The sequence below is a fragment of the Struthio camelus genome, chromosome 1 (genome assembly GCF_040807025.1).
Source record: "Struthio camelus isolate bStrCam1 chromosome 1, bStrCam1.hap1, whole genome shotgun sequence".
NCBI lineage: Eukaryota > Metazoa > Chordata > Aves > Struthioniformes > Struthionidae > Struthio > Struthio camelus.
The window spans coordinates 61,244,528-61,272,403 of NC_090942.1; the positions used below are offsets into that span (position 1 = coordinate 61,244,528).

Here is a 27,876-nt window from a genome sequence, read left to right on the forward strand (position 1 = left end):
CAATTACAGTCAATATTTGAAATATGAAACTCAAGATTTAGCTTTTGAAATTCAACATATTTTTTCAATTAAAAATTCCCTAGCTGCCAACCATAAAAATCTTTACGCAGCTCTCAAAGTAAAGTCTGATACTATTTGGTGAAAGAGCATGTCAAGGCCAGAGTCAACAAAATACAGCTGCTCTGAAGCTGGTTGTCACAGCTAATCACGTAGATAATTCCTCTGCTTTCCATGTTGCAGGAAAAAACGCACCTATTGCTGTATGAGAGTCAGATTGCTAAAAAATAGGTTTTTATGCACAAATCTGTTAATATTAACGAACAAACTCTACTTTGACAGATTCACAATGCCTTCTCAGATGAAGATATAAAATAAATACATTATTGACTCCAGAATAGCCCTAGATAATGCTTTTATACATATAGGTAATCATAAGGCAAAACAGACACTAAAAATATATTCTGGCAATTAACACTTTAGGCCTTCATTAGAAAACCAAAAGGTCACATCTCATATATGAAAAAGTCAAATTATCTAGGCTGACATTTACCACTAATTTGAACTGGCACTAGCATGAAAAATATAATTTTACTGCAAGAGGTAGCCTTACCTATAAGTTTAAATGTGCCCTTTAACCATCACTGCTGAAAACAAAGCACTGGAAAATATCTGCAGCCCTGCCAATCGCATCTCAGGATTTTATAACAGAGCAACGTGAAGCAAACAATTAGCGGAAGATTTCAGCCCCTCATTACTAAGCCAAACCTAATGGTAAAAGAAAAAAGCAGCTCTGCCGAGCAGATTAAGGGCTCGATCCCGCTGTGAGGTATTCAGGCACCCATTACCATGCAACTGGCTTATCCACGGATGTGAGCAAATACCAGAGCCGATTTTGCAACACCCACAGCGACGAGCCCGAGCATCCCTGCGCCTCCGAGGAAATAACAGAGCCCTCTGCCTGCCCGCTAAATTCCTGCCGCTCAGAAAGGGAGGCAGGCTTTTGCACAAAGCAGCCGACCTTTTGGGGGACTTACTTCAACTGTCGAGGTTCACAGTCAACTCCGGGCAGTAGGAGCCTCGCCGCCTGCCGCACGTCATCGCTGTCCACGGAGAAGCTGCGGCGGTGCCCCGCGTGCGCCACGGCGACCCGTATCCACTCCATCAGGGGCGGCAGCACGATGAACGGCCTGGGGGGGCACACACACACACACACACACATCACCGCTACCGAATGCTAGCAGCAACATTGCAGGTATAGAGATAGGGGTGGAAGGGGGGGGGGGTGAGGGGGGGAGGGTTGTGCATGTATCCGTATCTATAGGGAAGGAGTGCACAGCAAGAATATATAGACAGAGAGAAAAGGAAAGAGGTGAAACACGAGCATGGGGGGACACAACCGGCTCAGCACATTTCAGGGAGGTCCAAACCAAGATGTCCTGCCCCATCTCCGCAGCAGGTTTGTTGAACGGTGAGATTTCGTCTACGGGGCTCCTGCGAAGCCCGTGCGTCCGCCTGGCGAGCCCTCCCTCTCCCCCCCCCCGCCGCTTTGCACAGGGCATCCCAATACAGGAGTGGGACCGCGTCCTGCTCTGGTAGGCACATCCGTGGCCACGCGTGCTCCCTTACGGGAGGGAAGGGAGAGCCAGCTGGGGCAGGAGAGCGGGGATCGTCCCCCCGTCCTCGGGCTGCAAGTGATGGGGAGGTGGCACACAAGGAAGGTCCCACCACCTCCTGCTGCTACAAGGTGAGACTCATCCTCGGTGGTGATGCCGGGGACCTTTCCAGCTCATCCCACTGTATTCTGGAGGCATCTTGAGCAGCTTCAGAAATCAGACTACTTTGTTTCGCTTTTAAGTTTGCTGTTGTTTGCATGAAATTGCTACACCTTTGGGTACTAGCTGTTCTACTACTTGATCAAAAACAAAAAAAAAAAATCCCCCCCCCCCCCCCAAAAAAAACACATGGTGGCACTCTGGGCGACAACCCCCATTTGAGTAAAGCTTGGTCACTAGCAGAGTTACGGTCCTTCACTCCAGAAGACCTGGACAGCCCAGTGGCCTAGCAGGAGCTGCCCAGGCCTTATGTGAAGCACATAGCATACAGCTTGCACCCATCCACACTGAAATTTATTTAGGGATCAAGAGAGAAATGTCAACCCTTGAATAGCGGCCAGAGCTCCACGTTCTAATTTAGGATTAAAAAAAAAACCCAAAAAACTGCTGCTGAACATCCTGGGAAGTCACTGTTTGTTAGATCCAGGGGGACCAAAACAGACAAAAACCCTACAGCAAATGCCTTCCTGTCCCTGGCAAGTTTTCGCACTAGCTTCACCTCCTAGCTGGGGTGTCCAAAACGGGTGTCTGCTCTGATGGTGTCCCCCACGGCTGTACACAGGAGCAAAAAGTCGGTCTGGGGAAGGGATGAGAAAAGGTAGAAGAACCCCCCGTTTGTTATCATAGAAAATAACCTACCTGTCCAAGAGATATTTGAAAACAATACTCAAAAGTCCTAGGCTGTACACAGACACAGGGAGGCTGTTTCATCCTTACTGTGAAGGGGATACCATGGTTGGGGGATGTTAACAGAGAATTGCTTTAACACTAAGAAAAGAGATTAAGCTTATAAACGAATACTATCTTCAAGTAATATCTGTATTTAACCTGCTCTTACTTTGTTTTTCTGAACTTTTTCCTTCCTGTCTCATCTCCTACTTTGCTCCTTTCCCCCTCCTCTTTAACTCTTTGCTCCCTCTGTTTCGCAGCTCACAGGATATCTTTCTAATATTGGAAATGTTTCTATTAGTGCAGCAACTTCCCCTACTGTTGTCCCCTTCCTTTCGCCCGCTCCTTTTCACTTGATATCCCTTTCACTTACTTACCTTTCCCTCTGTGGTCTCTTTTCACAGAGGAAAAAAAAATCCGAATGAGGTGCCCAGCAGGCAAATACTTTACATTTTAAATATGTAACTTTACCCAAAAAGAATCTACCCTGAGAAAAATGATTTAATAGGATGTTGATTCTGGAATATCCTTTTCCTACTTATAGCTCTTTATGCGATTTATTTCTCTTTAGAAGACTTTCCTTTACATGGCTCCGATATTAATATTCTTAAGCAGAGATGAGGTATTTCAGAAGTGCTGAAGGACGTAGAAGCCCTAAGGCCACTAACTCGCCCTGGGACGTCGGTTCCTAAATCTCCCGGGCCCTTAAACGAATAACCTCCTTCTGAAATACGGCATCTTTTGCTGACGTGATACTCTCATTATTATTCTATTCAAACACATTTCCATCACCTCACGACCAGACTGCATTTGTTTCTGAGGCTTTCTGCTTTCTCCAGGCCTGCCACTTCAATTTAAGGAGGCTGATAGCAAAGGAATATACTCACTCTCCCGCAGCTACCGTGAAAAGCTTTCCATAAACCAGCAAATTTGCAGTGACAGTGGCAGTGGTCAGAGGACGGAGAGTGTGCACCTCGGTGGATAAAGCCGCTTTAGCCGAGCACTGCAAAGACCTTGGGCTGTATTACACGGGGGTGAGCAGCGAGAGCAGGAAGGGGCCAGGATTTGGCCATAAGCTTCTCCATCCGGGGCGGTCGGGAGTGACAGGTAGCCGAGCAAGCAAACCTGGCCCTGGGGAGCTGGGGGTTAAGCACACCCGGCACAAAGAAAGCGATAAGGCTCCGGAGCTTGTGATATACTGGTTTCAGCCGAGCGGGAACAGATCAAGGCACAAGAGCAAGGAAAACTGCTGCGCGCTGCCCCAGGGGCATCAGTTGGCACGGCAGCAACTTGGGTAGAAAAGGGCTGCCCGGTACGCTGCGGGCTGCCAGCACCAGGCCTGCAGAGCCTGGCTTGCTGCTTGCTCACATGCTGCCTTCACAGGACAAAAAAAACCACCTATTTTTCCTCCGGCCATAAATGAAGGTGAAGGAGAGAACCAGGAATATATTTGCTTCTGGAACGCAACCTTCTTTCTAGGCTACGGCAAGGAGAAATGACTGTTCTCTGTTTTCCTTAGAGCAGAGCAGATCCTCTTTAGTAGTGTTTAATAGCTGGGAACAACTGATTGGTGGGAGTTGTTTTCATCACTTACCGAACAAACGGCAGAAAGGGAACTGCAAATCACACTTGAAGTGTAAAAATGCATATAATTACACACAAAACTTGGTGCCATGAAAACAGTTAATGGGAAACTAAAATTCTAGGCTACAGTCTGCATACGGGAACACAGTCTGAATCAGAGAAATGAAGATACACATGTACAGAGAGAGCCCTCCTCTAAAAACTGCTGGATGAAGAGAAAAGCAGAGGGCCGTGGCTGAACAGGGGATCCAGAGGTTCACTCTCTCTGCTCCTCTCCTGTGCAAGTCAAACTCGCCCAGTAGAAAATCTGGTCCACTGCAGTAAGGAGCAGAGAAATATTTACAGGCGTTGTAATCGTTGCACTACAAAATTTCATTTTTTCTTTCCTGGTCTTGCAATCTTTACCACAGAAATAGAAATGAACATGGCTATTTGGTATAACAAATGCAGAAAGGGAACAGAATCAGCGCTCTGCGGAAGCAGCAGATTTTCTCTAAAGGCTAGTTTCACTCTGTATGTGATGGCATGGAATTCACTCAGAATATATTACCTTCTTTTTTCAGAGGCAAAAAACCCAACGCAGCATATCTGCGCATGTCAGAGAACTTGTATTTTGAGAAGAGAACCAAATATGGTTGAGTGCAATAGGTTAAAAATACCCCTCACGAGTCTATGCACCATGTGAAGGGTTTTTTAATGCTATTTGTGGGCCAAGGAAGAAAGAGGAACACAAAGTTACAGAGAGGTTGCAGCCACAAGACAAAATGGCATCAGCAAGATATATTTCACTTTCCAAATGACACCGTGAGAAAACAGATTAGGTAAATGCATCACATCATTAGCATACACAACTGACAAATCTCTGCTATTCAAAGGCAGAAAACAACTAGGAGGGTTTCATTACTTTTGTATTCCCGAGCAGGCACGCAGCAGATAAGTCACCTCGGTATACTTTTTGGAAGTGTAGAACTTAAATTAAATTAATCTAGCAAAGATATGAATATATGCTGGGCTGGACTCTGACTAAACAGATGTGGAAAGTCAGGAGTAACTCGATTGCCACAACAGCATCTTATCAGGGCGCAGGTCCATGTGCACTCTGGATAGCACAGGGCAGACCTTCTCCTCCAGCCCCTGTTTATACCTGTACTTAACTTTAAATATACTCTCCAGTCCTCTTTAATTCACTGTGGTTAAGCATGAGCTGAAGTACTGTCTCAGAAAAGGATGGATTTCAGCACAGGCTCAGATGTTTTCCTGAGACATAGTCTAAGGGAAAAAACATCCCAGATCTGGATGCAGAGAGACTTCTCGACACACAGGTCCCATGCGAGAGAGCGAGGAGGAGGAGGGTGAAGCAGGGGGGAGGTGAAAGAAGGGGAGCTGCCACGGGGCGGATGCTCCTGGGCACAGTCCCCATCCCCTGGCAAGGTGACAGCCCGGGAAGGCAGACGCCAGCCCTCTGCTGCCTGGCTGAGGTGGCTTAGGGATGGCAACGCCCTCCAGCCTGCTCCTCAGAGTAGGCCTTCAGCAGGTCCCCCCCACTCACAAAACAAAAGGGGAATCATCACAGAGCTTTCCTCACCACACCTGGAGATTTGTCTCTTTAAACCAGTGGCGGCGATCCAAGGGTCCTCCCTGAACTGGACTGAAATTTGCTCCCTCTACATCATACCTCCTCCCGCTCAGGGACCTGCGAGCTCCTTGGCTTTGCAGACATCTCTAGGGAATAACCAACCGGTTGGCAACCCCCAGCCAGGGACAACTGCTCGGCTTCCTTTCCTGTCTCGGATCTCACACGTCGCTCTCCACATTGACCTTAGATGTGGCAGCTCCCCCTCGGCGCCCACCCGCGCTTCTCTCCCCAACGCGCTCCCCGCGGCGGCAGGGCTGGTGCTCCCGCGCCCCCACTTTGCGCCAGCTCGTGTGCCGACTTCCTTCGTTATTGCCGGGGCCGGCGTCTCCCAGGCTGTGCCGCAGTCAGATGGAGAATTTTGATTACAAAACGGCTAATTAGGAGAATAAATGTTAGTGGGGTCCTAAACGTGACATATAACCCCGTTTCGACGATGCCACCTTCGCCACATGAAGGATTATGGAAGCCCCCGTTCCTCCCGGGACGCGAACAGCCCAGGAGACGCAACTGCCTTACCAACAGACTCTCGTGATGCACATCATTTCCCTTCCGTGTTTCCTAGCATATGGAGATACTAAAAGTCCCATCTTACATATGTAATAGTTCAGGCTTTATTATTACTATTACTGTTACCAGTGGCAGTACACCTACATATAAACATGAGAAATCAATAGAGAAGAGAATGAGAAAGGTTCACTCTAAAACGTCATCTGCTATTTCATTATTTTTATGTGGGTCTGTGAGAAGTTTGAAGAAGCTGCTTTTTGGACACAGCCAGCTGTAGCAGTTGAGCTGTAAAATGCTCAAGCCAGCGCTCCTTTGAATCCCAGACGTGAATAAACTGTAGCCCTGCTTTTTCTCCTGTCCTTACCACGTTTCCAGGGCACAGAGTCTCTGCTGCCCATCAAACACGACTTTACGGTCCACCTGCCACACAACCCTTCACCCTCAACGCTGGGTGTGCGCGAGGCACCCTTCACCCTGCACTGCACGCTGTCCCCCGCAGAGCCCGTCACTATCCAGCACGGGCACAACAGCCCCGGGGCGCTTCTCTTGCTTCAGGACCCCAACAGCAGACCCAGAGGGAAAACCGCATGGGGACAGGGACGAAGCTCCCGTCGCAGCGGGCTGCAAGCAGCCTGGCCACTGCCTTGCACTGCAGGTCCAGAAGCCAAGGGAAACCCTGGCACACGATCACAGCTCCCACTGGTCAGAGGACTCACGCCAAATTTGAAAGCGAAGGGGTGGGAAGGGGGCATGGCAAGGGGTCCCAAATCCAGGCAGCAATCTAGGAGCAGCCATACAGCAGGCTGGGCATGACAACGGCACATTACATCCCCGGCATCCTTTTCCCTCAAGTTAGAGCCTTTCAAGATGTCCAAGAGCCTCCATCCTGTACATAGTTTTTCCTCTCCTGGCTCTCTCCCTCTCTTTTGCAGAAGGTTATCCCCTGTTTTTGGCTGGACCCCTCCACCAGGAAAGCACATGGCTCCTGTATCTTCCCAGTTCCTGCCATCCAGATGAACCCTCCTGAGCTCCCTTTTGGCAGGGGACTCCCTCATCACCTTTGCCAGGTGATCAAAGTCCTAAGGGAGGGACTGTTGCTTGTCACCTTCTCTGGCACGCAGACTTAAACTGCCTCCCCAATGGCAGCCTCTGCCCTGCTGAACAGAAGTCCCTTTGAATGATAGTCACTTAGGTTCAGCGATCCCCTGCTATCGGTGCTGTACCAACTGCAAAACGGTTTTCTCTTTCCTTCTGCACCTTGCAGCTCATGAATCATGAAAAGGCCACCAGCCCCTCATCCACAACATAGCTTGCAGCGCGCTAAAGGTCTGGGAACTCATCAAACGCGCACAAGAGATTTCCCCAAACAATCACAGTGCTCAAAGGAAAAAACGTAGTTTCAAGTGCATCAGTCTCTCTATTTACAGGGGCACTTCACATTGCCGTTCTTCAAACGCCAAGCCCTTGCCCTGCTACAGGCACACGCTCATCGGATTGCATCAATTGCGAGGGAGAGGACTGGCCTGATGGTTTGCATCATGACGGGGACCGAGAAATTCATGAGTATTAATCATATTCAGATGCGAGTTCCTGCTGTGGTCTTGGACACTTTTTGCTGTTCCTCCCTCAGATACACCAGCTGCAAAGTGGACACAGGTGTAGAGACCTGACTTGACTTTTAACTTAAAGGACAACTGTCAGGTTTAATTATTACAATTCATTTGCACAACTTCTGCTTGTAGGATCCTCAGTTATTCAGGAGGATGCTGTTGTGCTAGGTGTTTAATTTGTTCACTCACTCCAGCAAAGGAGCAGTGACTGCAAACCTATGTGATAATGGCAACCAAAGCACTATATACAATTGACTGCTCTTTACAACTGCGATTGCAACACAGTAAAAAGAGTTAGCAGCGCTACTGAAAAGTGGAAGGCTATAATTATATAAGAAAAAGCCTGCCTAGACAAAGGTAGAGAGATGTTTTATTTTACAGACATGAGTCAGCAAATTCAAAATTATGAAGGGATCCTTACATCTCCATCCTGTCTTTTTTTTTGACGAAAATCCCAATATATGAATTGCAAAGCATTCTCAATTCTGACATTTTTCATTTAGGAAAAAACAGTAAAACCATATACACAGTGCCAGTCCATTTTTGGTGTCACTGAAGCATAAAAAAGCATGTTTTTCCAATGTTTAGCATGCATTTCATATAGTGTTTGAGGCTACAAAAAGGCATATTGTATCTTTATACCCTAAGTTACTCGTCTCTGAAGAGAACAAATATTTTTTGATACATGTAGAAGTCTGTCAGCCCTGAACGTGCACGGGGACCCAACAGTGCTGATTCATCTACGAGGCGAGGCCATGGCACATGAATTCACACAGATATCCAACGTTAGGCAATTCTTCTGTTACTCCTGAATCCGAGCTAAGGGTGACCCAAGGAACCAGCCTCTGAAAAAGCCAAATCTGCATTTTATTCAGACCAAAGGATCAATTCTTCTCACTGTCATGCAAGTGTCATCGAACTGAGTAAGAACAGGCCCTGTCTAAGTGGAGGGAGGATGTAGACTTAGGCTTTAATGTATCAAGACTTCAATGCTTCAGTCTAACACAAGGAAATCTGCAAGTCAAGTTTCTGAACTCGCACTCAGTGTTTGAACGTGCAATCCCTGTTGTCTCTCCGGCATTAAAAACATTAATGGCTGAGACTTGAAACGCAATCAAGTCAAAGCGATGACTTGTCCAGCCACTACAACGGGGAAATATTTCACAGGCAGTTTGACATCTAATTTAACACAACTCACCGTGATATAAAGACACGGAAAGGAGCCAACGCTACAAGTGCTGACGACAGTGCAGCTCAGAACGTCCCGGTCAACATGCTGTTCTCTTAACGCTGCACAGAATTTTCTCCATTTAAAAAATCCTATCGCAATCACATGGACAGCCTAAGTCTGGCCCGATAGATTAGATTTAGAATACAGCCCACATCCAGTAAGGATATACTGTCTGACAGCAGAGCTACAAATGCTGCCTAAACTATTTCTTGTAACATGTGCAACCTAGCATGCAGCAGACAGCTGCCAATACCATTTTTGCAGGGATTTTTTAAAAGCAGGAAGTTTGACACTTAGGATGCACATCTAGAGGATTTACCTAAGGCTAAATTTGGGATCTCTTTTCAGTGGCTCTCAGACAAATCAACCATGATACTAACTTTGACTTCAGTGAAGCCAAGCTTTACCAGCTGAGGTTTTCAATTAAACGGTGGTTCAAACAGGCCCTTTATACGAGGGTATGCCATAGTGGCAATCAGGCACGTGCAATTCTGTCTTTGGATACACACTGCAGGATGAATAAGGTTTCATACCAGGACTTCCATATTCCCATTTTTCCAAGTGAGGTGCAGCACTAGAAGTTTACCTGTTATTATTCATCAGCATTCCCAATTATTCACTCTACTTTTTGCTGGCCTCGCCTCGAGACTGGTCTACCCGTGGAGTTTGTACCACGCAACGGTTTAAAGTAGGGACATATTTCCCTAGTTATCTGATTACCAAAATGGTTATAGGGGTTTAATCTGCACTACGGACACAAGCGTACCTGTTACGAAGGTGCTTTGAAGAAGTTTAGCTTATTTTACGCCAGTGGAACACGCTTGCCATTAAGGGGGTTTCGTTACATGAGTTAGCCAGGTACATCAATAACTGTTCAAAGCACAAAACAAAATTCAGATGATAACCTGAACCCTTCCTATTAACCGGAATTAACTACAGGCTGCAATTCACATGTATGTGTACACACAGGGGAAGCATATATCTGCACGTGCGTGTGCATGTAAGGTAGGCAGGAATATAATAAGCAAGAAACGGTCCCTGGGAGTTTAAGGGATTGCTCTACCTTCAGGGAAAAAGTAGTGAAGGGAAGAGAAAAGGAGGCTGAAAACAGGCAAGTATCTATCAAACGAATTAAGACTTGAGGGGATAAGGCAAAGGCCACCACACTGTACAGCGCGTTACTGCTCGCCCAAGGAACAGCGGCAGAAGAAGGAAATTTGTTGCCTGGTGAACAAAATTAACGGCTGCTTCTGAGCGGGCTGAGCTGCTGAGCTGCCGTTTCTCAATGGGCTGCTAATGGGGAACGTGGAGAGTTAGGAAGTAATGAGGACTTTGTCAATACAGCTGTGGATAAAAGGGGGTAAGGAACCACTTAAGGAAGAAAAACATCACACAAATCTGCAACTACAGATTCTGTGCTTTCCGGTGCTTAAGAAATTACTTGTAATAATTTTGGAAGTGTTATAGAGACTGAGAGGGAAAACATAACCACGGGACAGATTCTTTTATTAAACCAGAAGCAGTAAGAAAGAAAGAAATCTTGGCAACGGCAGTCTCATCTACGATTCCTTCCTCTTTTATTTCTAAAATTCCCAGGAAAGCAAAAGAACAAACAGACCTAAATAATTTGTGGCCACCCGCAGGGGGAGGCACCAGAGGCAGCACCCGACCCAGGACCACCGTCTCCATCGCACCCCAGCCAGGGGTATTAGCGAAGGGTAGCCCCACGCAAACCCTCCCTCCCCGTACCTCCAATGGCCTGCCCAGCGCCAGCCAAAATAGCCATCTATACAGTACCCAAGGCCATTAGGTAAGACATCCCCAGCGTGACGGGCTTGTGTTACTACCAACAGCCCAAGAGCTGCCAGGTTTGTTTACAATTGCCAACCACATGGCCAAAAAAAGCACAGCACTTCTTCAAAACTGATCAGATTGAAAGACGTATATGAATCGGGGAGGGGGGAGGTTACACGACTGTCGTCTTCTCGTTGGGCTTTTTTTGGCGTCTAGGAAACAGGGAATCTTCTCCAGATTTCCCAAGAAGCCCTGGCCCCTTTCTGCCCCCTCTCCCCCTGCAAAAGCCCCGCAATATAATTGTTCCTCCCCTTTTTATTTCATGCAAACAAAGATAAATCCTGGTATAAATACACTGCATTCTTATTTCTTTACCTCTGTGAAGGGCAAACACAGAGATATGCTCCCTAGAAACCAAGGGCCAGATTTATCCAAAGGTAAACATTCGATTTTATGGGTCCCATAAGACTTTACGGGAGGTGCCGCTCCTTGCGCTACCAAGTGCTAAGCCAGGCAGGAGGGCTACCCCACCAGCCGCAAGGACGGTGCTCCAGGTCCTCTCCTGCACGCAGCTCCCGCAGAGGGACAAGCAGAACCTCCGCGGCTCCCGAATTCAAGCAGGTTCAGAGCTAGCGTCCAGGTGGAGCTGAGATAGGCAGGAACTATGTTAAACTGTGCAGCTGGGAAAAGCTCTCAAATGGCCACCAAGCCCTGCAAGAGCCTGAGGAGCACCCTGCAGCATCTCTGCAACCCTCTCCACCCCAGCCATGCGTGGTCAGAAGAAGAGGGGGCCAAAACAGCAGCCCAATTGTCTTTAAGTGGGCCAAGGACAACCGTCCTTTCATGCAAAAGTCTCTATGGCCAGATCCACGCTGTCTCTGGCTTCTTCGCACTAGCAGGGACACAAAGAGGCCAGGGAAGGGGGAAGTAATCTGGATCAGCTTTTTTTCTTTCTGTGCTTTTCCGAGCATAAAAGTAACTGCAACAGCCAAAGAAGAAGAGAGGAAAGGTAGAACTTAGATAAGGCATAAAGCTTGAAAACATTCAGAATATAAAAATGTCATGTTTAACAAACCCACTCCCTCATAAGGCATAAAAACCCATCACGAAAACTGAAAACACCAGAAATAAGTCATGGAATACAAAGCGTGCCTGCATATAAGGAGCAGCATTGATATTCTTTGATGGAAAATATGAAGGAAAGCTTCTCAAAGCATTAAATAGAAGTCAGTTTAACCAATTTCTCTTCCAAGACAGCACAGGATGGTTATATTCAGCTGGTAAAGCATGCTGTAGAACACAATTCAGTGGAAATATCTGGGCATATGCTTAACCCTGTATCACTTCCACTTGTGTTCTCTATAAAGCACTAAAGCATGTTTGATTAGGCAATAGAAGGAATATATGTTCCTTCCAGAATTGACCACAAGCTCTTGGCAATAACACTGAGTATTTACTTTGGCCCTAACCACATACCACAGTTGTTAACTGGCCTTCCAAGGAAGACGTTTTGCCAGACAGAATATTCAAAATAAAAGAGGAAGAAAAATTGCATCTGGCTTTATATAATCAGCATTTCAACCACGCTAACAAAGACAATATACATAGGATTATCTCAGAAGCAGGAAAACCTAATAAAGCAAATACTAGAAGTGAATTTTCTAATATTTCCGCCCTTTTCACTTTCTGTAGAAAAGTCTTTGGAAATTTTAAAAACTAGAGCCTGATTCTGGCTTCTTATTCGCCTTTATATTCCCTCTGGTTCCACCGATAATATTCCCACAGATGAGGACTACAGATCAGGTAAGGCTACTTTCTAATTTCAGTAAAGCTACTCCCTTTTTTGTGTAATACCAACCATGAACACTTCTGCTCATGAGTTAGACCATCAACAGTAACAAGGTCAGCTGAAAAACCATGGGGAAAAAAGTAACAATAACAAAATTCTGGATTCTTTTAATTTCCCTTCTGTTTTTTTCACACTTTGGAAACAACAGAGCAAAAAACTGAAGAACCTGCTCGCTTGAGTGACCCGAACTAGAAAAGAATCAGCATGCCATCCAAAGGCAAATGGCAAAATCCCCAGTAACGTCCTTAATGCCAAAGTTTTATCTTGTACGCTTTTCTTTGAATCAGTATAACAATATTTCAATGAAGATATCATATCATAGGCCATTTACAATTACAGATATGATGAGATGCTCAAATGTGGCCTTTGGGATGCAGAGCTCCTCCTGAAACACTAATCAAGCTGTTGCATGTGTGGCTGTCAGGGCACGTGGGCAAATCAGTCCACATTTACCATGTGATATACAGACATATCCATCGGGATGCAAATGCGGGGTCCAGCTTGAAAAAGAAGCTTTCATTTGCACCATCCATCACAATACATATCCGAAAAATGAATATCCAGCAGTTTCCAAACACCGGTGGCTCCTCTCATCTCCTTACCGGTTACCCCTATTTCAGGGCTGGTGAGAAGCGAGGCAGGGAAATAGCACGACTTGCCTCAGGCCACAAGAAGAGGCAGAGCTGGCTCATGTTACTAGAGAGTTTGCTGGGTTTTTGACAAGAGATGACTTTATTTTCTTGGCCGGAAAGTTGTCCTGGTTCGTTTTTGCGGTGCCTCGATCTAGAACAGCTGTTCCCAGCTGAGCGATGGCAGGAGCTGCCCCACGCTGGGCATCGTGCCTGGGCAGTGAGGCAAAGGCAGGCAGCCTTTGGCCCTGCCTCCTCTGCTCCCCGCAAAGAGGTGGCAGCTCCGGACTCCGCGCCTGGCCACACACACATACACACATCTTTTCCTGCCTAGTGACGGCAGACGGGGGTTTATTTTTTCTTTTCCGAGCACGACACTGAAGTACCTTGCCTATCATCTGGCAGCCCCGGTGCTGCTTTCCGCAGAGAGTCTCCTCCTGCTTCTCATCTTGAGGAAGACCCTGAGCCAGAATCGAGCCTCACATTTGCCTTCCCTGCATTGCTTTCCTCTAGTTATCATCCAAGGGTGGACTAGAGCAACGGCGTCGGAGCCGGCCATGCCCTGAACAGCACAGCACGCCTCACCTGCCGGCCAGGAGACCCGCAGCCCCGCGGTTGCTCCTAGGCACGCGTCCCGCCTGGGCGCTCGGCACGGAGGGAGCCCGACGCGTTTAACGATCTGTTCTTTCTGCACACTACTCTATTCATTTTCCACTTCCCAAATTACAGCCGTAGAACCCTATTAACGTGTAGAAAAACACATTTAAGCCCAAATGTGTTAGGCTTCTAGAAATAGAACTTCTCATTTTCTTTTCCAAAACATAGAATAGCTGAGCAACAAAGAAAGAGAAAGGAAATCTCCACCAAGTGCACATCTGGAACCAATTTGCTGTCTGCAGCCACTGGGTGTCACTTTTGATATATATTGGGTCAGCTATGGAGCACTTCAGCAAGAGAAATGGTTTTCAAAAAGGTGATCCTAAACCAAAACAGACTGCTCTGTAGTCTCTTTGGCACAAGCTATAATTAGCCAGCAGTGCTGATTTATTAATGAAATGTCTTCTCAAAGATATTAAATACCATAAAGCAGCTCTTACCTTTCAGTCTGCAGTGTGACTTTTGACGGCTCCACGTTTGGGTTTTCCCACTCCATCTGCGGGCAATGCATAAAATAACAGAGCGTGTACAGGGCCTCCGGCTCCCAGTAGAGCGATCCCTGCTTCTGATGCATTGGCGTGCCGTTCCCGTGCTGCTTGGCATTGAGCGGCTGAAGGTGGTGCATTGCACGAGACACCAGGTCACCTGCAAAGGAAAAGCCAGGTGAGTACGGGGAGGCTGAATCCGTCTTCCCTTCCCGCGCACTGCTGACTCGTCCCCAAGTTTTCAAATAAAGAGACGCCTCTGGTTGTTTTTCCTTCTCATTTAACTTAGCATACATAAACAGTAAATGGTACAACAGGATCCTGTGCATTATTCATGTCCAGTTCTGAATTCATCTGTTGTTTGCACACCGCGGTGACATGCATGGGCTGTAGACAAGCCCCAGAAGGCCGGCGGGAGAAGTGTTTTCTGTGAACGCCCTGTCCTCAGTCACCACATGCAGCATCAAGACTAGCCCATCCCAGCTCCCAGCGCTGCCAGAAAGCAGGTACACCGGGGTCTGGATCACAGCAACCACCGAGGCAGCCCTGGGAGGCTGCCAAAACCCCCGAGTCCCAAAAATTACTAGTGAGGACAAGGCAGAAAAGCACAGAGGCACAAATCTCTTATTTTCCCTCTACAAAGGCCGCATACTCATAGCCACATACAATGGCAGGGAAAGCCAGCCTCTTGCTAAGGGAAAGGAAGAGGTCGAATGGCACGCACACCGCCATGTGAACGTGTGTGAAGCGAAATTTGGGGTGAAGAAAAAGAGGGCAACCTCCTTGCTCTTACAGAGCATGCTGGCTGATCTCCGGTGGGAGGAAAGGGCGGTGAGAGAGGAAGAACAAAAATAGAAAATGCTCTGCCCTATTTTATATTCACATTTCAACAGCAGCAACTGGCCTCTTCATCCCATGTCAGTCAGTCTCCCCGCCGGTAGCTGCTGCTTCACTGCCGTAGAGCATCTCGTCAGAACCACTTCTGATCACTCCTCCCCGCGATGGGAAGCGTGGAAGCCTGCTCCGTGTGTACCATCGAGTTGTGGGGTAGGTAGGCGTGCTCACCCCATCTGAACGCCGCCAGAGGTAATTTTAAAGGCAGTTACTAAAAACGAGCCGGCTGCACAGTGCACAGAGCTATGCTACGCCCAAGCGGGCGGCCACGCTTCCTGAATCCAACGGCGTGTTTTGCTATCGCGCAAAGGACCCGGGCACGCTCCAGCCCGTTGCTGCTGGCAAGCGGCGCAGCGTCAAGTCGTCCTCTTTACTCAAAGCGCTTGGCCAAACTCCACCCGCTTCTTCCATAGGTGCAACTTCCCCTGACACTGCGGGGCTTACACCTACGGATCCGAGAGCAGCCTTAGCCCCAGGACTCTGAAAAAACGACCTGTCAAACGCCATCAGACACACATAACTGAAATGGCAATTTTTACGCCCAGGCTGGGCCTCGAGGACTTCTTAACGTTCGCAAAACAGATAATCTGTGAAATAGACTCACTCGAGCGATTTAGGTTTCTAGAGAACAGAGTATGGCCCATTAAGGAAGATGTTCATTGTCTCTCACTATGATTATGCGGTTCTGAAAGTTTCCTTGCATTACAGACATGGGAATTAAACTGCAACATGCAGACCGCGATCAGCAAGCCCAGCAAATGAGATTAGGCTAGCAGACAGAGATGGACAGGCAAGCCAAACACAGCACTGATTGTAAGTAATTAACTACAACGCCTCCCTCGGAGGTCGTGAATTTTACAACCCTGTTTGACTAGTGACCACTATATAAAAGGTGGCGAAACAATTTTGGTTATAAGCTGCCTTTTTTCCACACGTTCAAATCATTGTGAAAATTCTTCTTTGGGGGAAAATAACGATCTCTGATCAAATCAGATGGTTTGTTTTCAAAGGAAATCTGAGCAAAAACCCTTCGGGTCATTGTTGAGCTACACAAAAGCAAGTAATAGGGAACAGAGGACACAATTTTCCAGGGCTAATAGAAAGTCACACATTTTCTATTATATGGTTTTCTCAAATGACCACTGAACACTGAAACTTGGAAGCAGAAGTTGGAAATTTACACTGAGGCAGGAGCATAAAACCAAATTTGAAAACAGAAAAAGGCTGAATAATGAACTTACGGGCAAACTTAAAAAGATCCACTTTGAACGTGCACCAGGCAGAGCTACAGGCTTTCTTCTTTTTTGTTTTTAAGTGAAGTCCCACCCCTGCTAATACATCACTGTACACCATCTCTGTCCAGCCTGACTTACACAGAGAAGGCTGCTGCCGCGATAATTTGCACCACGGAGAACAAAAACATCTCACCAAAAAATGCTCAGCCCAATCCTCCAAAAACACAGTCTTAAAACCATGAACAGAAGAAAAACCGCTGGCATGAGAAAACTGCCGAGTCCATGATTTTAGGGTTTTGACACAATTTTTGCTGCACTCTGCAATATTCTTCTGATTCAAAGCTTTCATTTAAAAATAGTTTCTGTCTTCTCTTTCTGCCAGGAAATTGTCATGATAGGACCAGTCTTGCAGCCCGGCATGCTCATAATTTCCGAGAGAAGCTGTGCATGCGGAAAGCCTGCAGGATCAGGTCCACAGCAGAAACAGATGTGCCTCCGAGATGATTACCCAGGCCCGCATAAAATTAGCTGCAGGCAAACAGCAACAGCAGGAAAGTTTGGATCTCTCTTCTCTCATCCCGTTCTGTCACAGCAGATGTGCATTTCCAAGGCCAGCACAGGCCAGTTTAACTGCTAGCAATATTACTGATAGCAAACACAACGCTCTCTTTTTCTTCCAAAGGAAAATGGGTAAAATTGCTAATTGCAACATCCAGCTTTAACAGTGACAGTGAAAGCAGAGAGAAGAGAGTTGCAATAAATTCTTTTTTAGACCCAAGGCACCGAAGCATGTGCTTAAAGTTAAGCATATGACTAGTCTTATTTAAGCGGATTGAGATAGTACACATCGGAGACCTCCTTCACTTTCTGTACTGAATGATGAATGGAAATTGGGACACAATTTAGCTCAAGATTCAGTCAGCAACATTACTTCATCCATGTTCCATAGCAAGTGCTTGGGAGAGAAGAGTTTTGTGACACATTCGGCACTAGAGAAAAATGCATATTGAATAAGGAGAAAAGGAACTAGAAAGAGTGACGTGCGCAGGGCAGCCAGCTCAGCAGCACTGCTGGTGCAACTCTGGAGAAACTGAAATCAACAGCAAAACCCCAATCAGCTTCAGTATGACCAGCATTCATCCTTTTCTTCTGGTATTTCCAGAACTGCGGCCTAAGAAACTCAAACTAATTCATGCCATTACAGTCAAACAAATGCTTTTTTAAAAAATGTATAAGCACTATTTGGTTATGTTGTACCCAGAACTGACCGGATTAGAACTTGATTTTGCCTTTTCTGAGATTTCTATGGTTACATCTGAAATAATTGCTACCTCAACAGTTCTTATAACATCATCTACCAGAGACAACTCAAGGCTTAAATAATCAATACCTATAAAGCATCAAGCTTCATAGCAGACAGTAAGCAAGCTGCAGTAAAATGCTGCATTATGAACTTAGCCTACAGACAGAGAACTGGAGGCAGGAGGAGACGCTCTGGTTTCAATTTTATTCTGCTGTGCAACCTTGGAGAAGTCACTGCATCCTGCCTGGTCTCCTTTTCCTCCCCAACCACATCAAGATATGGTGCAAATTCTTCAGGGCAGAGATTGTGCTTTAGCGTATTTATGTACCAAGATCAGCACCAAGAAGGGAGTTGACTGGTGCACGCGCACTCTACGATAGTACTCCTGCGTACTCAGGAGCCTGCAGTGCAGCATACACCTGCGTGAGATGTGTGTTTATAGTTTTGGTCTCTACTACATATTCCTTCTTCTGTCCTTGCTTGCTAATATGCTCTTGTTTCTCCATTTTCTTCCAACAAAGAATATGCAAAGTTTAGTTGCTTCATTCCCTGACCTTGCAACTTGCTGTACATAGCCTGTTTTAATTCTGACCAGGGCACCCCGCCGACAGCCCCGAAGCCCAGGTACCCTTGTGCATGAAGCAAGCTCCATGCTGGGACTCACTGGTTTGGTCTCCGATGGACCAGCATACGTATCAGTCCCCTCACCTCCTCCACTCGGTCAGCCAGTCGAAGTCTCTGCTGGGAAACCCAGCCGGGCCTCCACACTGATATATGTGCTCTCCCTGTCGGCTGTAAAATCACAGTGTATCTGAACACCGACGGCAACCTAGAATCTGTCACCAAATATAGACAGGGAAACCCCTCATTCATCACCGTGTCTGCTGTCTCCGCTCTTCAGAGCTGTGTTCAGCTACAGGAAAGCTCTGCAAGGTGAGGCAACTTTCCTTCAGTGCAGCTGGCTCTTGTGAGCTCACACAGCTTGCAGGGTTTTGGTGTTTTACTTGCCACTCCTGATAGGTACAAACGTGAGAATCTCAGCTTCTGGTGAGAATAAAGGGCATCTTTTTTAGCCCTAAAAGCAAGTCTCAAAATGGGTCAACTGAGTGCATCTGAAAGGCCAATAAATTCCCCAGTGCATCACTGCCAAAGAGAAAAAAATCCCAGCGTTTGAGTCAGTCCTGTAATTCCAGAGAGGCTGCTGGCGGAGGCTGTGGCGTCACGGCACAAAGGGCTCGGTGGGGATTCCTGCCGCTCTGTCCCCAGCGCTCCTTCTCGCCCCAGGACCACGGCCTGCAACCAATCCGGAGAATACACTAGGGAACTGATCTGTCTGACAAAAAATCTTGCTAATTTCGTTTTGTTTTTAATTTAAACCAAATAAACACTTTCACAATTTTTGCAACCGAGGCCAAACGAGCCGCCACACAAATGGTTCTGCTAGCAAAACCGGGGAGAGGAAGACATCCCGTTGTGCAGGACGGACAAAAACGAACAGCGAAGCAGGAGGCTATTTTAGGCTACTTTCGTTGCCGAAACGTTTGCGCTATGAAGCCAGAACTGGAGGGTAGCCTTCCGGAGCGCAATGAAGAAGGCAGCAGCAACCCCCAGGCTGGCACTGCCTTACGGCCCTGGATCAGGAAGGAGAACAGCTCTGGCAATGCACACCTACGCTTGAGCTAGTTAGCCCAGGTGAGAAATACTGTACCTTCCACACCTACCAGCACCCTCAGAGCTAGCACAGGATCTGCTAAACCATCATTGCATTGCAATATGCAGAGTTGCTACTGCAGCTACCAGCATTTTGTCCTTTCCATGATTACAACAGAGATCTCCCATGGCTGCTGCTGTCAATTCGGCACTTTTTATGAACTCAAGATCCACATGCATTTGATTTAAAGATTCAAAATATTATGTAATGCGCACATTGTGACACAGGCCTGGTTTAAGGCAATACTGAATATTTACATCTTTGACTTCAAGCCAAAGATGTGATATGACAGGGAAAGTTAAGCTGTTCCAGTCAGTATGGGGGTGGTGTACTCAGCACCATTTAGCACAGCTGGACTGCTTGAGCCCTCTAAACAGTGACAAGCTAAGCACTTTTTTACTGTGTTTGGCTTAGGCAAAAAGTATTATCACCATTCTTACTATTTTAATGCCTAATGCTTACAAGGTAACATATCCGTTCCAAATTTTGTAAGACGGAGGAAGGGGGGGAAAAAAAGAAGAATAAAGAGGAAGAAAGAGGAAACCATAGGTGCCCAATTACCCACTTTTGAGAAGCTTCCTGTAGGGTTTTATGGTGTCTGTCATGATGGACCTGATCCTGCAAACGTTCCTGCCTATGAGCAGGCTCACTGCTTCCAAAGGGATTATCTTGCAAAACATAAAAGCATATGTGAAGCACAAAGTGTTTGGCTAGCAGTGTGTTTGCACAACTAGGACCAACAGATGAACACTACCGCACTGATCCTTAAGCGGCCCCTCCCTATAATGCCTATCTCGAGCTTGTCTTGTTCCAAAAAGGTTTTAAAACTGTAAGAGCACCTTATAAACACACAGATAATAAGCCGTGCAGCTCTGCTTCCTTCCTTCGAAGTCGAGGGAAGGGAGGAAGACCTTAGTTGCCATGGCTGGCCCCTTCCCACACCACGCCACGCTGCCCAGTTGGGGCATGGCACGAAGCGGGCGGCCCCGTACTCACGCCCCGAGCAGCAGCAACGAAGCGGGCGGCCCCGTATTCACGCCCCGAGCAGCAGCACTCCGTGGACAACGCCGACCAGCTGGGTGCCACTGCCTGCGCGCCCTCCCGCCTCCACGGGGCTTTCTCAGGGGCTTGAACACGCATGCAAGCGGCTCTCGGGACCCACTCGCCTGCCCGGCGTGCCTGACCCTGTGGCTAGCTGGCAGCAGCGGTATCACAGCTTCACTGCGCTACTTGAGCGAACGTTTCCTCTTGCAAAAGTGGGCCAGCACCACAACCTGGAGCTCTGCGTCTGTCCTTCGCTCCCTCCTGTCTTGCGTTTGGATCATCACAAGGAGACGTGCCAGCTCCCAAGCTGCGCTCCAGATACGGACGTCCGCAGCACGGCCAGCAGTTTTCAAACTTTGCTCCCTTCCAAGCACGCGAGCCAGATTCAGAATTCATGATCCTGGTCTGGATTCGATTCACACCTCGGGGTAAAAGTGTTTGGATCTATGGCTTTTGTTCAGGGCCAGCTCTGGGGAGACTGCACTGAAAATGAGATTTATAATCCTGACTATAAACCAGAGTCTATACCAGCATCAGATTGCTGCCCGGTTGCCATGGCCTGCATCCTTTCCACATCGTAGCTAAGTTTCTCTTCCTCCCTCCCTGCTGCGTTCGGTTTCTGTATCAAAGTGACATATTGCTACAGAAATACGGAGCTCACCCAGGCGTATGTCTCTAAGCGCATGAGCGCAGGTGAATACGAGTACTTTAACTGCGTCTCCTGTATCACAGCAGACTGCCTCAAGTCATCTGCTCAGTCAGCCATCCCAACTAGCCATATACTTTTGATTTCAGTTGCGCTGCTCCCTCATGTTTACCCTGCCTCTGCTATGGCATTAATCTGTATGTTTCAAACTGTGGCAGAACAAAAACTGCTCGAGTAAAACCCTTCCTCAAATGACTGATCAGAGGTTTCTCTCCCACTAACTCAAGACAGCTATACCAGGAAAGGCATCTGCAGCAAGCTAGGGTGCACGCTAGCTACTGCCTATAACGTACTACGCTGCGTGTACTCTCTCAGCATGAAGTACCTTACTCCATATCCAGGAGTCACCAACCTTGGGCTAAGTGTGCACTCAGGCTGCCGTATCGCACAGTTAGCTGGAATATCCCATGTGCTACAGAGTCACCATCTAGATGATCTTGCAGCAACTTCCGCCATGGACCAACTTCTCCTCCACTTCTGCCACACCCACCTCCCTGTGGTGCCCATGTCATGCCCCTAAGTAAATTTGCTCCTTGCTATACCAGTAAACTGTTCCTCTCCTAATAGTCATGAATCTCTCCTACACAAGAGCAAATGAAGTAGCCGTGGTCCAGAATGCTGAAATCGGCCCCAAAACACGGAGCTGAGATAGGAGCAGCTGATTTCCTAACAGTGACTCCCCTACGGCCTCAAACAGATCATTTAACCTTTTATCTCAGCTTATCCCATCATCACAAGAACGTTCTATTTATATTACAGAGTACGTGTTTGTTTGTAACTCAGCATCTGCAGAGCCTTTGAAGAGAGAGGAATTAAGGATTGGATACATCCCATGAAAAAGCCACAATAATAATTAAACCTTCTGAACTTCACATACCTATTATAATAATATTATTACCTTCAAAATCTCCTATTGGATGAAGCAAGCATGATGTTCTTGCTTGATCCTCCTTGCACCATGCCAATTCCAAATAAAACAGCCCTTAACTCTGATGAGCTATTTATCCGCTGACCTAAGGCAGAGCTTTCACTCCGTGGACCGCTGCCTTTCTGGGCCACTCTCCCTTGGGCTTTTCTTTGGCCTGACATGGATGCATGTCCTCAAACTCTGAATTAAGAGCCCCATCTAACACGGCTCAGTAGACCAGCTGAAGACTGCTTACCCTGGCCTTGCTGCTTCCTAGCGGTCTGCACAGCGTGGATAGGGGATGGCTGCTAAACCAAGGGAAGGAAAACTGTTTTAACTCTTTGAGCATACCGTGCTGCACAAGAATATAGGGGTAAATATGATTCTGTACCTCAAAGGTGATTTTTGTAGGGGAATCTTGAGCCAATACACTGGTGTCTCGGGGGAGGGTGGTGGAAGACTGGAGTTCCAACACTCCCCATCCACAAAGGCGATGCTTTTTTTGCCTCAAACTATTAAAGCTGACTGGGCCTAAATGCTAGAGCTGAGGTAACCACCAGAGTAGTGTTTTCTCAGACAAATCTGGCTTGCTAACTGGGAAAAATTTGCTCAGGAAAACAGATGAGAGCATACACAGGTCCTGGAAAAAAAAGCATTTGCATGTTGACAGCAATCAGGCTCAGCCACCCAGCAGGGTAATGGGGCTGAGGTTAATCTGGGTGGGGCAGAGGGGAAGCTGGGGAGCTCCCAGTGGAGCACGGAAAGCAGGCTGGGACCCAGGCAAACGCAAGCTGAGTCTGTTCAGCTCCTGTAATTCAAGAAAGAAATGCACCCACCTGGTCAGCAGGGAAGTGAAAGCTGGTCAGCAGTAAAGTGAAAGATTAGATGAGTCTTAGCAGGCACGTAGACTGTTACCGTCAAATAATCACCTCTACTGCTTTGTTTCCATTGATAAATAAATGCATTATTTTGATCAAGGTTTATGCTACCGCCTACAACAGGGGAAGGGAAGAAAGGCAGGGATTTAGTGGGGCCTGTTAAGTAGTTGGCACAAACCCTTCTTGTACTCAGACCCAGTCTGAGAATGGGAGACAGATAAGGGCATAGGGTTGGGGGGGTGTGCGAGGAAAAGGAATAGCAGCTAGGGAAATCGAGTGAGATAAGAAAGCAGCTTGCACTTAATCATGGCATTAATCTGTCTTGTTTTCTCTGCTAGGGGATGAAGGGGCACCTCAACAACTTCTTTATTTAGGTTTTAAAAGCAGAGCAGATGAAGTGCGGATGGCAGCGAGAAGAAACCGCAAACAAGGAGCCCAGAAAGTGGTGGACAGAATGAGGACGTAGAGATCTTGTGAAATAACCCAGCGGAGGCCCCGAACTAGAAAAAGCATCGTCACATCCACAAAGTACCCGCTCAAGCTGTCAGCTTTATGGACGAACCCTAGTCTGAATGGAGCACGGCTACACGGATTTCGGCACTCAGCTAGGATCTCTGCTTAGCTCTGCACTGCACTAGATGAACGTAGCGGCTCGTACAGAATAAGCTCGGTATTTCTACATGGTGCTGCTTAGTCTGAGAAAAACATCTGACAAACAGCGCTTTTGTTCTGGCTGTAAATAAATGCAGCACTTATAACAACTCTCCTTCAAATGCCACCCTGCCAGCACACACCTTTACCCTGATATTGGCTTCCAAGTTTAGGTTTAACCTCCTGTTTACAGGGCGTGAGTCAATTTGCTGCATGGCTCCAGCACTGCTCCATCCTGCTAGCTGCAGAGGATTGAGACTAGATAAAAAAGGCGAGGGAGGGGATGCCGACTTTCATCGTTTGCTGGGCTAGAACTGCGAGGAGAAATGAAAAACAGCATTGGTATGTACAATCACATTCCTACACTCAAGCAGTAACCCTTTCTTTCATCCCTAAGAGCGTGCCAAAAATCTACTGGGAATCTGTTATTTTGAAGAAACGCATTCAGGACTGTAGAGGCAAACAAAAGGACAAGAGGATGATGGGGAAGGGGAGCATTGTTCTAATGGCAAAAGGAAAACCTTGCTCAAAAGCGAGTGGTGAGGTGGAAGAAATACTGGCCCGAACATAAAATTTGGGAGCTCCTGTGAGTTAAACAGCGTTCAAAGGCTAAAAAGGCGCCGAGTTCAGCAGTGTATCTATTAAGTCACATCCACATCTTTGGATTATCCTAGATATTTTTATACTAAAAAACGTCTACTCCTTGTGGTTAATGCGCAGAGGAATACCACCACAGGCACCAGTCACTGTGGTTCATGCAAGGCTCATCCCGCCCCAAAAAAGGAGAGTCAACTGGCCATCTTTTGACTCAAAAAAAGCCCCAAACAGTTTTCTGCTCTAACCTGAAAACCCTGCCCTACAGTTGGGCTGACATCCTAACCCACAGTGGATGCCACAGCACAGCTCAAGAGCAACAACCCTTCCAGAGCCCTTTGCGTTTACACCTCAGCATGGGATGGGTTTGCCAGCTTGGCTCTATCTACACTAACGCCTCCTCGTCTTCACCAGGGAGTTATATTCTTCGGTGCCAGGGTTCATGACCAGAGCACCCTAAGCCTCTGCTATTCCTGGTCACCGTGCACATGTGGACACCCAAGGCAGAGAGGTTCCTTCTCGACCCAGCAGAAAACCAGTCACCTCCAGCTGAAAGCCTCATCCCTTCTGCATCTGGTCTTCAAGTTGGCACTAGTATTTTTAGATGGGTGATGACTAGGTGTGTTACAGTGTTTCGCAGTTAAATATAACATAAATGTTTGTGGACAGCAAATACACACATATAGAAGTTATGGGAAAAAATTCAAAAGTCAAAATACACTATCATGTAATCTCTCAAAACCCAAAGCTCTCATTGCAATCCCATTTTTTCTGTTCAGTTTTCCCTGTCTGAAGAAAAAAAGAGGAAGAAGTAAGAATCCAGAAGAATTGACCAAACTTTCTGAAAAATAGATGAACTCTCCTTCTCCCTCCAGGTCTGGCCTGCAAATATGAGAAAATTTAGGAAGAACTGGAAAAAAGTTGTGAAATATTTTCTCTAAGAATAAACAATGAAATACTGTCAGGCTACGGTTTAAAATCTTATTATTTTTGCTGTGCTTCAGTACTTCCCAATGTTCTCTATATAATAAGCATTTCAAATGAAATTATATTATTTTAAAACACACTGTAGTAGGCAATTACAATTCCTGAATACTAAATACCAATATAACATAGGCCAAATTTATTGTTGTTCCTTAACTTTGTGCCGTGTTCATTATATTTTAATGAATAAGGTTTCACATTAATTTTTCAAGTCTTTTCCTTGGAATCACGTATTACCTCTGTAATTGCATTACAGAATTAGGTCTCTATTTACATTCTCCTTCTGAGTCCTACAGATAAAGCCTTGCTTTAATTTTCTCCAAGTCAGCAACGTTACTTCTACATCTCATTTATTATCCTAACTTAAAGATATGCCAACACACCAGTAATATACAGAATTGACATGAAATTAACAATCAAGGTATTAACATGATACTAAATATTAATTAGACAAAACAGAGGTAAGTGCCTTACAACTGACTTCCTAATTCCAGATATATTTGTTGTTGTTCAAAAGTAAATAATTTATACTTACTTAGTTCGTAAATACACACAGAGCAAAGCGGATGCAAAACATCCCAGGTCTGCCCTTGTGGTAGAGGCAGCTGGGGCGCTGAGAAGCTGCCCCGCAGCAAAGGGCACGATTATGGGCTGGAGCCCCGTCCGTGCGCCGGGGGCTGTGACCTCTGGTGTTGGGGCCACCGGGAGGAACTGGAGGATCGGCAGGGCACGCCTGCCTCCCTGTCTGCCCATCCATGACATTTTGAGATCAACGTGTTGGTGCGGTCCCCACACTGGCAGCAGCTCCACAACGCCTCCAAGAAAATATAGCAAGGGGCAACCCGCCAGCGTGGAGGGGGCTGGTGCTTTCCTGCCCATCCGCATCTCTCCGCTGTTTCTCCCCACTGTGCTGCCGCAAGCAGAGCGGAGCGGCTTTTCTCCCAGGGCATCGCGGGAGACCCTGCCTGGGAATGCCAGGAAAGCACGGGACAGGGCAGGGATGTCTCGCTGACAAGCCGCATCCAGACCTTCGCTTCCTCCCTGGGCAACCCACTAGATGAGAGTAAAAGTACCACTGACCTCATGCCAGCAAGGTTTGTGCCAGACTGGAGCAAAACACCCGAGTCCAGTCGCACCTGCTCTGCTGTAAAGAGTTTTCACTGCCACTTGGACCAACCTTCGCATCTCCAGCATCACCACTTCGCTTGGCAGCAGCGGCAGCAGCATGGGCTGCAGAGGCAGCTCCACATGGGCACCAAGGAGCGCTTACCTAGCAGCCCACCTATACTGAAGCTCACATTACAGTGGTTTCATTACTGCTGTTACGTTTATTGAAGCTACTGAAGTTTAAAATTAGCATAGCCATGTCACCCAGAGTGTAATGATACCTCTAATTGCAGTGTATCTGCATCCCGATAGTCACAGCTTGCACTGCAGAGAGCGCACACCCTTGGAGATAACCCATCAGCATGTAGCCGATTAAAAACTATGCCAATACCATCCTGCTACAGTTGTATTCCTCATCCCACCTTGTTTCCCTTTTCTCTTCCCCCTGACAGCCCTCAGGGAGGCACAGCTCACCTAAATGGTCTTTTCTAGTATGTCTGCAGAGCACCTCACATAAATAGAGCTAAAGAAGTGAATGGTAGTATCATTTGCCTTTGCCATTGGCAAGCCAGACAGCAGTGAACTTCAGCTATCACTGCCAAAGGCCACTGATGAAGGGCACGATTCAGAGTAAGAGGAGGACAGAGAAACAAAAGTTTGGGCAACTCCTACCCCAGGCATGCAGTCCCATTTGTCAGATGAACAAGGAGGGATGAGAGCTCTGCAAACCCACAGAGCCTATCAATACGTTCCACAGATTTAGGGCTGAAAAGCTGCTCACTGATACCCACGTCAGCATTTCTGGGCCAGCCGATTCCAATAGATTACATTGGTTGATTTGCCAACTTCATGAAACGTGGAGTCAACAGAGAGATAAACAAGCAGTTCAGCTACTCCAGAGAAGTCCTCAAAAATACTTGCAGAAGAACTGTAAGAAGCAATTCCACATCAGCATGACAGCAGATAAGGTTCCTGCCTGCCACTATGGACAATTTTTATATACTTGAAGTAATGACACAGCCAAACCAAGCAACACAAGTGTCAGAAAGAAACTAGTAATTCCTCTCACACTACAACCAAAAGGTAGGACTTTTTCCCAGCGAATCTCCAGCCCTCCCATAAATAACCACCCGGTCTGTCCCCAGCTATTTCTACAGAAAAGAATGAAATCTGAGGGGGAAAAAACCAAGCCTTTTAGTGTACCAAAATGATCAATGTCCCCAGCATGTTTCAAACTACAGGCAGAAGCTATGAAACGGCTCCTTCCTTGTAGGGATTGCTTGTGCTGCCTCAGTTAAAACAGGGGAAATTCAATTCAAACAACGCTGCCAATACTGGCAATGTTGTCATGGGGCTAAGGCCATCCTCTCTCCGAAAAG

General features: G+C 46.9%; 1 protein-coding gene across 4 annotated transcripts in view; it reads right to left on the bottom strand.

Moving 5' to 3' along the window:
* ABTB3 (ankyrin repeat and BTB domain containing 3) overlaps positions 1 to 27,876 on the bottom strand; it is a 189,284-nt gene that overhangs the window by 49,731 nt on the left and 111,677 nt on the right. For 3 of the 4 annotated variants that reach the window (XM_068943898.1, XM_068943880.1, XM_068943891.1), the window contains exons 3-4: positions 14,439 to 14,643; positions 1,035 to 1,187 (exon numbers count right to left, since the gene is read on the bottom strand). In XM_068943898.1, coding sequence (XP_068799999.1) covers positions 1,035 to 1,187; positions 14,439 to 14,643 — 358 coding nt within the window. The remainder of the gene's footprint in view (positions 1 to 1,034; positions 1,188 to 14,438; positions 14,644 to 27,876) is intronic. The other variant, XM_068943908.1, reaches the window with a different exon arrangement.